Here is a 15206-nt window from a genome sequence, read left to right as displayed (position 1 = left end):
TAGTGTAGATATTCGTCTAGGGTAAATTAACTTTCCATAAATGTAAACGTAGAAACCCAACCGTTATAACATTAGATGAAGTAAAACCAAATGTTATAACAACATTTATTGATATACTTACTTGGTGATTTACTTAAAAAAATTGTGTATCATGACTAAAACTACCAGCCATTAATAAAATTTTATAATTTGATATTTGTTTATCATAATGTAATTCAATATATAAACGATGTGAACCTAATCGACTAGTTAATTGATTTGGATAAGGTAATTCAGTATAGAATAAATATAATTCATAATTTGGACGTCTTAGATCAACTGGACGATTTGGTGGTAACCATGTTTGTGGAATACTGGTAAATTGAAATATTCCTTCACCTGTTGAATTTAATTCATTCTATAAACAATTCAGTACAGGAGAAAGTGAAAAAAAAAGCAACAGAAGATGAAAATTATCTGATGATTTTAATTATTTTTATTTAAACATATAAACATACGTACAAGAAGGCACCAAATACATATGCGCCACATAAATCATTCAATTTGTGTGAGGGCTGGGATACTCCCCAGGTGCCTAAACCGAAGCAGGTGGTTTCCTTAGGAAGCCACACCCTGAGCTTTTGACCTAAAGGTTTAATCCATAAAGGAGTGGGGCAACGTCAGGAGATGCAGTCTCATGGTAGCCAGTGACCAATAATTGGTTCATACTCCATTTGTTCCTTCAGAATATTGGAGTCCATGTAAACCATTGGGTTGGAATCATGGCTCTCCAACTACCTTAGGTGGACTCTCCATGTCCACCAAACTGATTAAAGCGCCGGACATTCGCTTTTCGTCCTCTCAATTTCACAAACAACAGTAATGCTACGAGAAGGTAGTGAGTAGGATTTCTCTAGTAATGATTGTATGCGCGTGGTCATGTGAGAGCATTTGGAGAGAGAGAGTTGACTCTCCCCACTCTCGGTCGCAGCAGAGCATTTGAGGGCAATTTTAAAAGTGCCCACAGCACTGGGCCTCGCCGAGACGATTTTAAATAGGTCCTAATAAATGAACTAACTGGGACAATAGGTTTTGGGTTAAAAGATTATACTGAGATAATAGTCATAACAGTGATTTGTTGTTGGATGACCCGATAATCTTCGAAAGAAGTCTCAAAAAATTCTAAAAAAAAAACAATTAAACCATGAATTATTAGAATTCTTTACTACAACACGTAGTATTAACAGCAAGTTGTTTATATATTCAAATGTGAGATTGAAATTTCACAGCACTATAAATCCCAAGGTTTAACGAAGGTTACTCCATTTCCTATCATTATCCTTGTAGGTTATGACAGTTAAACGTGTATCTATCACATTTACATTCCATAACACTTGAGACCTAAGAAATAGTGCGTTTTCAGCATTAAGATCGCTCTTCATTTGCTTGATGATAAACAATCATAATAAATAATAACCTAATGACTTAGTCGTTAATCCACTCAATTTCCAATCAATCGGTTCTATGTTGTAACTCCATTCCGCGTACTTCGGTTTAGTCAGTCAGGTTTTATTACTAGTTCTGATACATGACAAGAAGTCAAGTGCATTATTTTTGTAATCAAATCATTGATGGAATAATGCCCAGTGACCGATATAAAATTACATGTCTATAAAGAAATTTGATGCATTATCCGTGGAATTCAACAGTTTTGAGTTGGAACCCATATAAGGTAACGGGATCAATACCACTTCAAGAGTGTGACAGCTGTTAAGTATTTGGTTGAGATCATGAATCAATTGATGTTAGACCACCGTTGGAAACCTGGAAGCACTGGACGGCCGTTTCGTCCTAGTATGGGACTCCTCAGCAGTGCGCATCCACGATCCCGCACCCCGCAGGATTCGGACCCAGGACCTACTGGCTTCGCGCCTGAGCACTTAACCATTAGACCACTGAGCCGGCATCCAATGATGTTAGTGTCTAACATCAACCAATTCACGAAATTGCGCGACCAACTTCCATTGTACTGAGGCAGATACCTGTCTCTACCCGACACGGATTAGCTCCACTGGTCACGACTTCTCACTAGAACTCCGAGAATTCCCTCACGAAGCTAGTCACTAGTGAGCACATGTTAATTATCAGTATGGGGTTGTGGTGATTGTTAAGTTTTTGGTTGAGATCATGAATCAATTGGATGCCGGCTCAGTGGTCTAATGGTTAAGTGCTCAGGCGCGAAGCCGGTAGGTCCTGGGTTCGAATCCCGCGGGGTGTGGGGTCGTGGGTGCGCACTGCTGAGGAGTCCCATACTAGGACGAAACGGCCGTCCAGTGCTTCCAGGTTTCCAACGGTGGTCTAACATCAATTGATTCATGATCTCAACCAAAAACTCAACAATCTTCACAACCCCCATGCTGTTAAGTATTACCTGATTTTCCTGTTGATGTCACTTCATGATAAACGCCTATTTTCAAATCGAACTAATCTTTGCTAACTGTCTAATCTGACACTAATTAAGTGAAATTGTGATCAAATTTGTGTTATGTTCTACGACATCCGACTTAGATACACATAGTTCCTACATATTTCCCTAACCTAGTGAGAAGATTGTGAAATGACTAAAATGCTGTAATTGGCAAACCGAATCAATTGTACGAAAATCATAGGTAAAAATAGGATTATCCTTCTAAACCAGACAACGGCATAGAGACTGGGAGCGTAATTTGCATACTTCAATAACCTGTTTTATCCATAACCTCCTCTCACATACTGTTTGGTCTTCAGACAACATGTAATGTACCTAAACCCTCTTTTCCCCCCCCCTGAAAATTATGCCCTCTTTTTAGGATTCAGTGTTATGAGTTAGTTATGAGAGAGTATTAGATTTCAACTAAAACCAAATGCCATTAAAAACTGAAATCATGTTGTAAACAGGCTTTGTCTCCATCTACAGCATACAACAGAAGAGTTCAATATAAGGTTGATTCACCGTAGTAAGTCAAATGTGTATATTCTCTAATGTAAAATTATATTAATGATTTAATATAATTGATAATCATAACTTACAGGGATACTTTTATCAAATAACATTTTCAATAATTTTAAAATCATATCACGTTCAGTTTCTTTCACATTCCCATTAGTAACAGTTGTACTGGTAGTAGTCGTCGTATTGGACAAATTAATCCAACCGCCTAAACTAGGTGACCATGCATTCAATTGACCGGTTATATTTTCCAATAGATTAACATGATTGGATAATTTACATAGACAATTTAAAAATACATCCGAATCTAACATATAAGTATAATCTGTATAAAAGTACAAAAGGAAATGTATACTCAGTTAATATAATAATTATTATAATTATTACATAGAATTACTTTGACACATTAAAAGACTAACTTTCATTAGCATACAGTAACGATTTATAAGTCATTGAAAAGTTAGAAACTTCATACTAAGTTTATGCAGAGCAATCACTGGTTTCTGACTCTGAGTTATTAGTTGTTAGGATCTATTGTACCATTCGTTTTTTTTAATGATATTGTAGTGAACAAGAACACCAGTGGGGACAATCGAATATATTTGAAATGAAATTATAGAGCATCTCAGTAAAATCTCTGAACTATGTAGTAAATCGTTAATTTGCAAAATATCAATCCATCGTATCGAACTCCACTGTTCCTCTACAAATATCAGTTCATTGTTCATGCGTTTTTATACTAATTGCGTTCCGTTTCCGTTCTTTCCTCATCGACTTTCTACTGAAATACATTCTATGCCTGACCACCGTTATATACTACTTATATGGATACAAGTAACCCAAAACCACAGTATCATTACAAGATATTACTAATATTATGCGTTTTGGATTGTACGATAATACCAGAAAGGTCATACGTTTCTTGCGGATTGATCGTAAGGTCAGTTATAGAACCAATGCAAATAGTTAATTAACACTTTATGATCAGAATTACGATGATATTTACTTGTCTTTGGAATTTTAACTTTATTAAATCTTCAATAAAGATATTCTCAGTAAATACTTACGTTGTAATTCGCTTAATGGTGATCATGGGAATTTCACCTAAACCAACTACCACTAACATCATAGTGATTAATAAATAGAAATAAATATATAGATTTTTGATTATGTTTAGGGTAGTTCACGTTACAGCTATACAATAAGGTTAGTGTAGTAACACATTTTAATTACGCATTTTCAGATCAAGGGAACAGAACAGACAATATTTTTATAGTTATATATAATTTGGGTCACATGTTACGTATGTCTGAACACTGATTACCACGACGCGCAATCCTGACTAGTGTTGGAGATGGTTGGAAGAAAGTTAGGGACGGTCAAACCAAAACGTGTTATCATACTATAAAGTCAATAACTTCTACTCTGAGATATGTTAGCAGATGCATATTACTTGGTTGGAGTCCGCGTGACCATCGCAACCAATGGTTAGAGACTCTGAGTGACATGGCTCAAAATCGATCACAATGAAATAGGTGTATACACTCTTTGTCTTCCTTTAAACTGTGAAATTAAAATTACTTCATACCATAATTTTTGTGGACTAATTCTTTCCCTCTATCCTTATATGTAATCTTACGTTTTTAATATATTACTACCATAGAAGTATCTGATTCAATGAATTTGGTTATTATTTTGATATGCTAATGGTGTGTGGAAACTTGAACCGATGCATATATGTGCTTGATCCTACGTTGTAGCTGACTCTACGAATAACTAGTTAACGTACCCTATAGGGAGCGTGAATACATATGAAGACTTAATAGATGTATTATCAAAATGGTTTCATTTGTTTCAATCCTGCACAGAGAGAGATACCACGTTTACGACTATGAGCTAATAAGAAGCTTGAGTGCAATGGAACTCTTACCGATTGCCTTCATTCATTTGACAATTGAGTTTCATGTAGCTCAGTTCATGTATGTACTATCGAACTTAAAGCAAAATGTCTTTTATGTTTAGACCGTCAATATTAAAATACGACCTTTCTAATCAAGTAAATTAACTATTAACTAATCGATCTACATTATCACCGATTATATTACTTTTTGAATAAACATTATTGTATCTCTATACCTCAATACATACGCTCATTTTCGTGGATTGATTGAAGTTAAATAGTAACATCGTTGGATGCCGGCTCAGTGGTCTAGAATTTAAGTGTCCGAGCGTGAGACTGATAGGTCCTGGGTTCGAATCTCGCGGGGCGGGATCGTGGGTGCGAACTGCTGAATAGCCCGTCCAGTGCCTCAGGTTTTCCATGGTGCTCTAACTCCAATTGACTCATGAATTCAATTATTCAATTGCTACAATCTCAACAAAACCCCTCTCTGATTATACGCTCATTTATCTATTTGAATTTGTTTCCCAGTCTCACATAAGCATAATGTGATTGGGAATTTTTCAAAATGACAAGAGCTTATTCATACATTACATAATACTGAGAAAATTTTCTGAAATAAAATAAGAAATATTCATTTATTTTAAATCCGTAATAATTCTAAGCAAAGATGGATAGTGGCTAGCAGTGGAATCCAGGGTGCGCGTTTCGCCCTATTTCGGGCTCGTCAATTGAGTGTACCCGAATCTCAGAGTTGATGTTTACCCTGGAACTCGAACCCAGTACCGTTCGCTTCAAACATCCACTGCTAACCACTATCCATCTTTGCTTATAATAATACTTGTGAATGAAGGCAATACACACACAGTATGCACATATCCCAATAAAAGATTAATCAATTACAGTCGTAAATATCAATGGGAAGATTCAATTAAAACTTACCACAAAGAATAACATTATAAATTAATTCATTGAAACATGTGAATTGAATTGAAAATTCAGAAATAATTTCTAAGATATCACAAAATGTTGACAATGGAAACTAAAATATGTAATAATTAATAAGGTAGAAAAAGAAACACACACACACACAATGTGCTTGTTAAATATTGTCAAGAGAAATTTTTTTTAAAAACAAAAAGAAATACAAATACATGTGACGACGGATCACGGGTGAACTCGAGGGAGTTCAGAAAGAGCCTAAGATATTCCATCCAATCACCTTTCGGAAGAATATTCTAGAATCCCTACGTGTTAATAACCCTTTGTATGGGGATTGGAGGACTTTAATGATGATTTCGTTCTTACTAAGAACTACAAATACCTGACAATTTTGTACTATAATCGACACTGTTTGCATTAATATTCCTTTTATTAGTCTTCTGTCTTCTTATTGCGACTTGGAAGGATTTTGGTGTTCTAGTGCTCAGTTATACGCGGTATATCAAGAAAACAACCTTCAAGATATAACAATACATAATAATTTTGTGGAGTAACAGGCGTATACGAATAATTGAATAGAATTCGTTATAGATTGATCTTAGTTGTGACATTATTGAACATCAAAGTAATGGTTTTAGCAATTATGTGTTCACTGTGAGATATGAATGCTTTGAGTTCAATTCTCATTAAGTTTACGAATGTGGATTGACTGAAATTTTATATATGAATCACTGGATACCAAAGCACTGATCTGAATATAACGTGTTTGTGTAGATGTCTAAAGATTTCCTTCCTTGGTGGTCAAATAGTTAAGTGAAGTTACATCTGTTACACTTCGCGGAGCAGAGATCATCGACAAAGAATATCTAAACAACTCTTGTCTAAGTTGCACTGCCTAGTCGTCGCCAAGGGTTGTTTATTCTTTTAATGTCTGCTTCTAATTCCCGGTACGATGTGTTCTTGGGTCTTTCTCTTTTTCCTTTTGCCTTCAGGATTTCAAGTTAGGGTTTGCCTCGTGATACAGTTTGGTGATTTCTGCAATAGATCTCCCAACCATCTCCAGCATTTTGGTTGGTTGGTTTGTTCTCAGCTGCAGTCGGTTGTTGCTGATGGTGTCTGCCCAATATTATATATACTATAATGATAATTTATATAATTATCTTTTGAGAAATAAGAGCTCTCATGTAAGTTACATTGCGTCTGTTGTGGTGTCGTGGTTAGTCAGTAAGGAACTGGTGAATAAGGCGTGTTGGCTATCGAACATAACAAATACTTTATCCAAATTAGTGTACTTTAATAAGACTATCAGGGAAGCACGGGATACAGTAGATATCTAGGATGCAGTTGGACGATCTAGACTTCACAGATGATCTGGCTCTTCTATCCCAAACGCAACAACAAATCCAGGAGAAGACAAACAGTGTGGCAGCAGCCTCAGCAGCAGTAGGTCTCAATATACAGAAACAGAAAAGCAAGATTCTCCGATGCAACACAGCATGCACCAATCCAATCAAAATTGACGGAGACGATTTGGAAGATGTAAAAACCTTTACATATCTGGGCAGCATCATTGATGAACAGGGTGGATCTGATGCAGATGTGAAGGCGCGGATCGGCAAAGCAAGAGAAGCATATTTACAACTGAGGAACATCTGGAACCCAAAGCAACTGACAACCAACACCAAGGTCCGGATTTTCAATACAAATGTCAAGACTGTTCTACTGTATGGGGCGGAAACCTAGAGAACTACGAAATCCATCATCCAGAAAATACAAGTGTTTATTAACAGTTGTCTACGCAAAATACTTCAGATCCGTTGGCCGGACACTATTAGCAACAACGTACTGTGGGAGAGAACAAACCAGATTCCAGCGGAGGAAGAAATTAGGAAGAAGCGCTGGAAGTGGATACGACACACATTGAGGAAAGCACCCAACTGCGTCACAAGACAAGCCCTCACATGGAATCCTCAAGGCCAAAGGAAAAGAGGGAGACCAAAGAACACATTACGCCGGGAAATGGAAATAGACATGAGAAAAATGAACAAGAGTTGGATGGAACTAGAAAAGAAGGCCCAGAACAGAGTGGGTTGGAGAATGCTGGTCTGCGGCCTATGCTCCATTAGGAGTAACGGGCGTAAATAAGTAAGTAAGTAAGTAATAAGACTATCAGAACAGCTGAATCCAAAACTGGGAACATATATAAAACTTAGTTACTTATAGCGAGAAAAATGTTATTCGTAGAATAGATAAACAAATAACTTACAGATTTTGTGATTTTTGATACTACGTCCACATTCGCCGGTTTAGAAGAATGAATTTTTAATAGATCATAGATTTCCTGATCAAGCTTTTTGAGCATAGACGAATACCATTTAGATAGTCGACAATGAGGGACTAAATAAATCAGATGTGATAAAGGAAATAACACATATTACAATAGAACGACAGAGAAACAGTTAATAAATCACAAACATCAAAAAAATCATATTCTTCCAGGACTTTATATCCCAACAATGTTCACAAAAAATACCAGTCAACCTGATAACATTCGGATTTCATCGGTAACACAGTAATTTTAAGTAAATAAGTCGGTATCCAGTGGTTTATACTTTAAACTGCACACAAGTTGTGCAATAGAGTACTCGCTATGTCATACATGATCATTGTTAGTGCTGGTTTACTACTTCGCACATAAAACGAGATAAGTTGCCTTCTAAGTGAACGAATACCATTGAGCATTCGACCTAAAAGCCTAATCTACCAGGTAGTGAAGCAGTGTAAGCAGATATGATTCAAAGACTAAAGTCGATCTGCATGCCACTCATTCCGTCAGTATCATGGCATTTATGCTCCTTAATGGTTTAAATCGGATAGTTGAGTCAAATATTCCTGGATTATTTATTTGGTGTGTTATATTATTCATGTTTAAATTATAATCATAGGATTATTCTCCGTTAAAAATAGTTTATTTAAAGAGGTCTTATAACACGAAAGTTTGTGAGAATATCACTTTATATTTCAACCATTTCTCTGAAAACATGTCTCCCATACATAACATTTGCATCTAAACATGCATTATATTCACAAGATTTAGTTTATTGCATTGTTGATAACTTGACATCCTTGCAACGACTTTTCCCATCTATTTAAATGACTTTTCAAATCAAGAGGAAGGCACAGTGTGGATGTATTTGGGTCGTAAAAGACACAACAGTTCACTATCTTAACTCATAATATGATCTAATTTCATTTAGGAATATGTTCGTTGATTATTGTTATACAATAAACATGAATTTATAACTGTAGAGCCTGATGGTTCAGTCAGTGGTAACAAACGATCGCTCGAATATTCCTTAATTCTGAACAGAAACAAGATGTGGACCACGGTAGTAGGGTAAGGAATTCTCATTGGTATACACATGTGCCTAAGAGCACTAAAAGGTAGGAATAATTAATTTCCTTAAAAATGAAGGATTAACAAATTTAAGACAAAAGGTGTAAAGCTAAGTAATAACAACGACTTAACATCGTATGTATGCTGAATAAGGAATATGGTAGCTTGCAAATATGTTATGCAGACAATTTGACTTTATTTTTTCCTCAGTTAGGGACGGCCAAACCAAAACGTGGTATCACACCATAAAGTCACTAACTTCTACTCTGAGACGTGTTGGCAGATGCAGACCACTTGGTTGGGGTCCGCGTCATTATCGTAACAAATATTTGGAGACTCTGCGTGACATAGCTTAGAATCGATCACAATGACGTAAGTGTATACACTCTGTCTGGCCTTCAACTGTGAGATTAAAATCACTTCATACCTTCCTTTCTGAAAACTAATTCTTTCTCCCTATCCTTATGCGTAATCTTATTTTTTAGTAAATTACTACCATTGAAGTATTCGATTCAATGAATTTAGTTATCACTTTGTGGCAACTTGAACTGATGCATATATGTGCCTGGTTCTACGTTAGAGCTGAATATTTTTTCTTCCTCGCTTATCCTACTTTAGTAAGTTATGATACACTACTTATTATTGCTTAGTAGTTTGAATTATATACAACTACTTAAGTGACCCGAGTTCTACGACAGTGTTTTTGTCGCAATGAATAAATTATCCCATTCATTTGTACTCTCCCTTCCATATTTCAGTCCTCTGTTGTACCTTGTAATAAAAATTTTATTCCTATTATCGTGTAGTCTGCCTTAGGTAAACTAAATTTTGAAATTTACTTGAAAATAGAGCTAAATTGACTTCTATTAATCGATAATTATTCCACTTAATACAACCTCGTGTTATGTGACTGATTAATAGTAATTGTTGTAAACTTAATACTCATTCAATGAATTCAATGATATATTGTTTAGTTGACTCGTGTTTCATGGTGTAATTGACCTCCAGATATCTCACTATTTCCAGTATTTATCACTATAGTAACGTACATGCAGAGAAGTTTAGTTGGTAAGTCTGACTCAATAGACAGGTTAAAATCCTACAAGTAATTTCATAAACTTAATTCTAAATCCCACTGTGTTCTGGTTTTTTCTCCAATAGGACATAAACTTAAATGATAATTGATATGAAGTGCCAATTAGAAGTAGCTTAATAAGAAAATCAATTGATGGCAATCAGAAGTGACATAAAGTACAAGTGCATTTCATCGGCTAAAAAATGGACCAATTTTTATAAGGGATAGATTTATATATATATATATATATATATATATATATATATATATATATATTTGTGCATTTTTTTCGGTAGCCCAATATACTTTCTCGCTCAAGTAGTCATTTGGGGTTTAGCTTTCAGACACTGACCGTCACAACAATAATTCGTTGATTCCGTTTACAAGCAGCAACTGGGATAAGCCCAACAGTAACATTCAGACGATTATAGAAAAGCTCATTGCCAGCACATATTGATCAATTATATCACAAAAAGGAAGTACAATAAGACGCAAGTATTGGTGACCTCTTTTAGTGTTTTTATAAAGGATGACAAAATCAACACCGAAAATTCGATTCTTCGACCACATCTAATAACGACCTTAAATAACTAAGGTGTATATTCTCTGGGAACTGAATATTTATGGGATCGGAATTGTAATGCAGATGAAATATACCAGATACAACAAACATATTATTGTTCAAAATGATAAGATGTTACACAAATAATAAATACATGTAGGCAAATACTATTACCATGCAAACGACAGGAACAGACACATTACAGACAGCTGATTATAAAATCATTGTTTTTATTTACAGATTCTCTGGAAAATAATACACCACTAAAAATGCATGATAATAGTTAAACTACTAGTTACTGGTATTAATCAAAAGTCACTTATGATATAATTACTATTCTACTGAAGTTTCTCATCTGTGTTCAAGCATTCAGACTATCAATAGCTAACAATGGGATCGTTGTTTCATATGGTCGAATGGGTTGTCTGTCTGCAGTTAACAGGAGTAGTAACACTGAAAAAAACAGGTTGAGAACAGCTTCTAAACCAGGAAACTCAATGAAATATTAGTCTGTTTAATTAATCATGAGAACGAATTAGGGAACTATTAAGTGAAGACAATGAAATTGTAGTTTCCAACAAAGAAATGTCACATATTACACATAATACCGAATTTTCCCCATAAGTTATAATAGAATGTTATAAAGTGAATAAATAATTGTAAGATCATTATCTCCATATTATCCAATCAACTTACTTAAAGAATGGAATGTAAGCATACATTCTAGTATGATATGCGGTAGAAGTGAATGTAAATGATCAATTAAAGACCTTGATTTAAGCCAATCAAGTATACTTTCTGCTTCCGATAATGCATCATTTCTAGCTAGTAAATATGTATTCATAAAATGATAGAGAAATAAAAAAGAGATTAGTAATTATTGTTGTAACAGTCGTCGGTGCTTGATAAACAGATAAACAAAACACTATAGTTGTATACACTGGAAGTAACATGTATAGGATCATGAAGTTGTTAAGTATGAAATTGCCTAATTTAATTGAGACTACAAACGTTCCGTAATTCATAAATCGACTAAATTATTTACTGGCATAAGAAACATATATAATGTACTTCGGTAACCAAGTCCAGATTCCGTTATCCAGATTCGAACTATGTTGTGTACAGGTTACTCGGCTAACCGAAAACCGAAGTAGATAGAGTGGGATGTGGAACTCATAAATTACTGATTGAAACCCAAGTTCATCAACCACGCCTCTTTTATCCCAAATTCTTAACAAGGTGAATTATAATAATACTGTGATGTGTCCTGTAATTTAATCATGTCAAACGATAGGATACCAAGTGAAATATGATTGCTATTCATAAGAACCATATATCATACTCAGGTACGGAATATCAGAAGAAAAAGGCTTCTGAGATGGTGGAGATGATTCGTAGCTCAGGTGGATGATTTTGATGGAGTTTTGTTCTCTGAGCTGGATGTTTTGGTCGTGGAGCTTTCATCGTTCTTCTGAACGATATCATCAGCACAAACTTCAGATAGATAGACAGAAGTCTATCTGGAGTTTGTGCTAATGATGTCGTTCAGAAGAACGATGAAAGCTCCACCACCAAAACATCCGGCTCAGAGAACAAAATCCCATCAAAAAACGCTTCTCTATAACTTCGAAGAAATAATCTGAAAGGGAAATACCACACTTCACACGTATTTCTGAGCAGCGTAAAATAACAGTGAAGTGACCAAATAGTTTGTTCTGGTTGGTTTAACAACAGGATAGATCGTTCCGACTAATTAGTAGAAAGATTACAAATTTGAAACAAAAGTGTTTACTTCATAGACTAAGTAATGAGGAGACCCAGAAAATCCCTTGAAAAACGGGCCCTAAAAACCCTGAGAGACATCTAATCAGCAATCAATAAAAGTTTCTAAGATACATTTAGAAAGTGAAAAGTCACGTGACACATTCCTGATTGGAAGATTACCAAACCTGCTACTATGTTTAGAAAGGTTGCAAAACTTTACAGAAGCCCAAGGCCCTCCGAAATGCTATAAATACCCTAGATTTCTGTACATAAACTAACATTGCATTGAAGCGTTCTTTCGCGTCTTTTCTCTCGTGTTCAGGTTGCCTTGTAAAATTGGCCTGAGGGTTACTAGAAGAGCTTAGGAAACCGATCCAAGCGTTCAAATAGATTTGCCACTAATGACCTAAACCATTGATTTCTACTGAAGTCACCTAATTATCAGCGCCCTTATTCAAAAATAGATTGTATTTTTATTCAAATTTACAAATCAAATCGAGAGCATCAACCACACAATTATTCATTTAATTTTTAATACATAACTTACAGCAAGCATCTAACCAATTAGTTTTCGGATGAACCGACTTAACGTCATCATGAGATGATGGCAAAGTTTCATCATAAACGTCAAAATATGCATCACCATCGTCATCATAATTACTTTGGACTTTTAATATTTGATGTTGATGACCTTCTCTAGCTGTGATTTAAAAATAAAAATAAAAGATCATGTTTTTTTCTTCAATACATCAAAAATAGTTAATCAATAATAATTTTAACACAACCGATTGTACGCATAAAATTATAAATTAACTGATGAGGTTGTTAATCTCAGTTTGTTCGGAGGTATCTTTCACATGCCTTGATATGGAATACTTTAGCAATGCGAGGTTGATGAGAAAATTGAAGAAATTATCGGTTTCCAAACTAAGACAATGCATCGGTAAATGAATTTACAAACCGTTAACCTGAGTCACGTCAGTAGCAAAACCTTTCCAGTTTTGAATCCCTGGGATTATAGTAATGTATGGTTGGAAGCGTCATTTAACAGCTCCAAATAGTTCCCAATGATGTAGAGGAGCTTGTCTTTTTAAACCGAGTTTTAATCCATCCCTTTTCCTCTGCAATTTCATCGGTCTATCTCGTCTACTACATCCAATTTTTTTCGCTGCTTAGAAGTGTAATTGCTTTGACTGACACATATTTTTGTCAGGTATCATACTGTCACTGAATGAATGACCAAGTTCAGAAGTTTCTGGCTGACTATTGACAACGACCTAACATCAAAACATAGCACACGCTACGTAAAGTTACTTATACTGGCGGCCATGGAATTTGGTCAACACTACAGGATACTAGATAAATAGTGATATTGATCACTACTCAGTGATCAATAAATTGATTGACTGACCTATGTAGTAGAGAATAATAGTGTATAAAGAGTCATATTGTTCATTATACTACTTATTTTGTACATAACAAGCACATTGACATTTATATGAAGCAGAAAACAACAATTAACTAAACAGAAAATACCCAAAATAATATACCCTTCAAAATGCACCCATTAAATCGATGTAAAATACAATCCAAATTGTAGTAACAATCAATAGGCCAATCTTTAAATTTTAATCCATTAATTGATTGGATTGAATTGTGATTCCATGCATTTAACGATGGTTTATTTTCATCAACTGATACTTCTTCTACTGTTATCTCATTACTGTTGAATACTTCTTCGTATAATATTTGTGATGGTAAACATATTAGACGATCATAACGTAGTTGTAACTCAATGTAAAATTCATTAAAAATCGAATTGATCAATAATAAACAATCACTGAATTCATAATGTTTATAAACAAGAAGATTAGCAATGATCACAGCTAAACGATGTATTAACGAAGTAGGATTTGGTAAGCCAAAAATAGAAGCAAATTTCTGTCTCTTAAATTCAAGAGAAATAAATAAGGTAAATATTAAAATTTTAACGTATAATTATAATCAAATGTATCTGTCGTGTCACCTTATTCTTTATTGTTTTGAAAAAAAAAAAATAATTCACCGTGAATCCTTAATTAACATATGCTTAGCTCAAGTACTCTGTTATCTGAGCTACACATTCTTGAGTTCATTATTTATTTATTTAAACACATAAACATTGGTACAAATAGATATGAGCCACATAAATCATTCGATTTGTGTGAGGACTGGGATACTGCCTGGGTGCCCAAACCGAACCAGGTGGTTTCCTAAGAAGACTACAACCAAAGCCTTTGACCTAAAGGTCTAATCCATAAGGCAGTGGGGCTACGTTAGAAGAAGCAGTCCCATGGTAGCCGGTGACCAACGGTCGGTTCATATGCAATTTGTTCCTTCAGGACACTGGAGCCCGTGTGCACCATTGGTTTGGAATCAGGGTTTTCTAACTCCCCAAGGTGGATCCTTCGTATCCAAGTTCATCAATTAAACACCATCTATTTACAGAAATATTTACTAAATGACTTTTATTCTGTGTATCTTATCCACTATATGAAATACAAGAAAGTATGATTTGATTAAACTCCCTAAGATATCTGACAACAAAGTTAACTTTCT

General features: G+C 35.0%; 1 protein-coding gene across 1 annotated transcript in view; it reads right to left on the bottom strand.

Moving 5' to 3' along the window:
- RAB3GAP1 (Rab3 GTPase-activating protein catalytic subunit) overlaps nt 1-15206 on the bottom strand; it is a 57913-nt gene that overhangs the window by 14256 nt on the left and 28451 nt on the right. Inside the window, exons 16-22 of the mRNA XM_051212618.1 lie at nt 14159-14555; nt 13156-13308; nt 11541-11669; nt 8077-8207; nt 5811-5910; nt 3049-3293; nt 122-397 (exon numbers count right to left, since the gene is read on the bottom strand). Of these exons, the coding sequence (XP_051072808.1) occupies nt 134-397; nt 3049-3293; nt 5811-5910; nt 8077-8207; nt 11541-11669; nt 13156-13308; nt 14159-14555 (1419 nt within the window). The 3' untranslated portion in view covers nt 122-133. The remainder of the gene's footprint in view (nt 1-121; nt 398-3048; nt 3294-5810; nt 5911-8076; nt 8208-11540; nt 11670-13155; nt 13309-14158; nt 14556-15206) is intronic.

This window comes from Schistosoma haematobium, chromosome ZW (genome assembly GCF_000699445.3).
Source record: "Schistosoma haematobium chromosome ZW, whole genome shotgun sequence".
NCBI classification, from domain to species: domain Eukaryota; kingdom Metazoa; phylum Platyhelminthes; class Trematoda; order Strigeidida; family Schistosomatidae; genus Schistosoma; species Schistosoma haematobium.
Note: the sequence above shows the minus strand (reverse complement) of the source record. Positions and strands in the feature narration are given on the sequence as shown.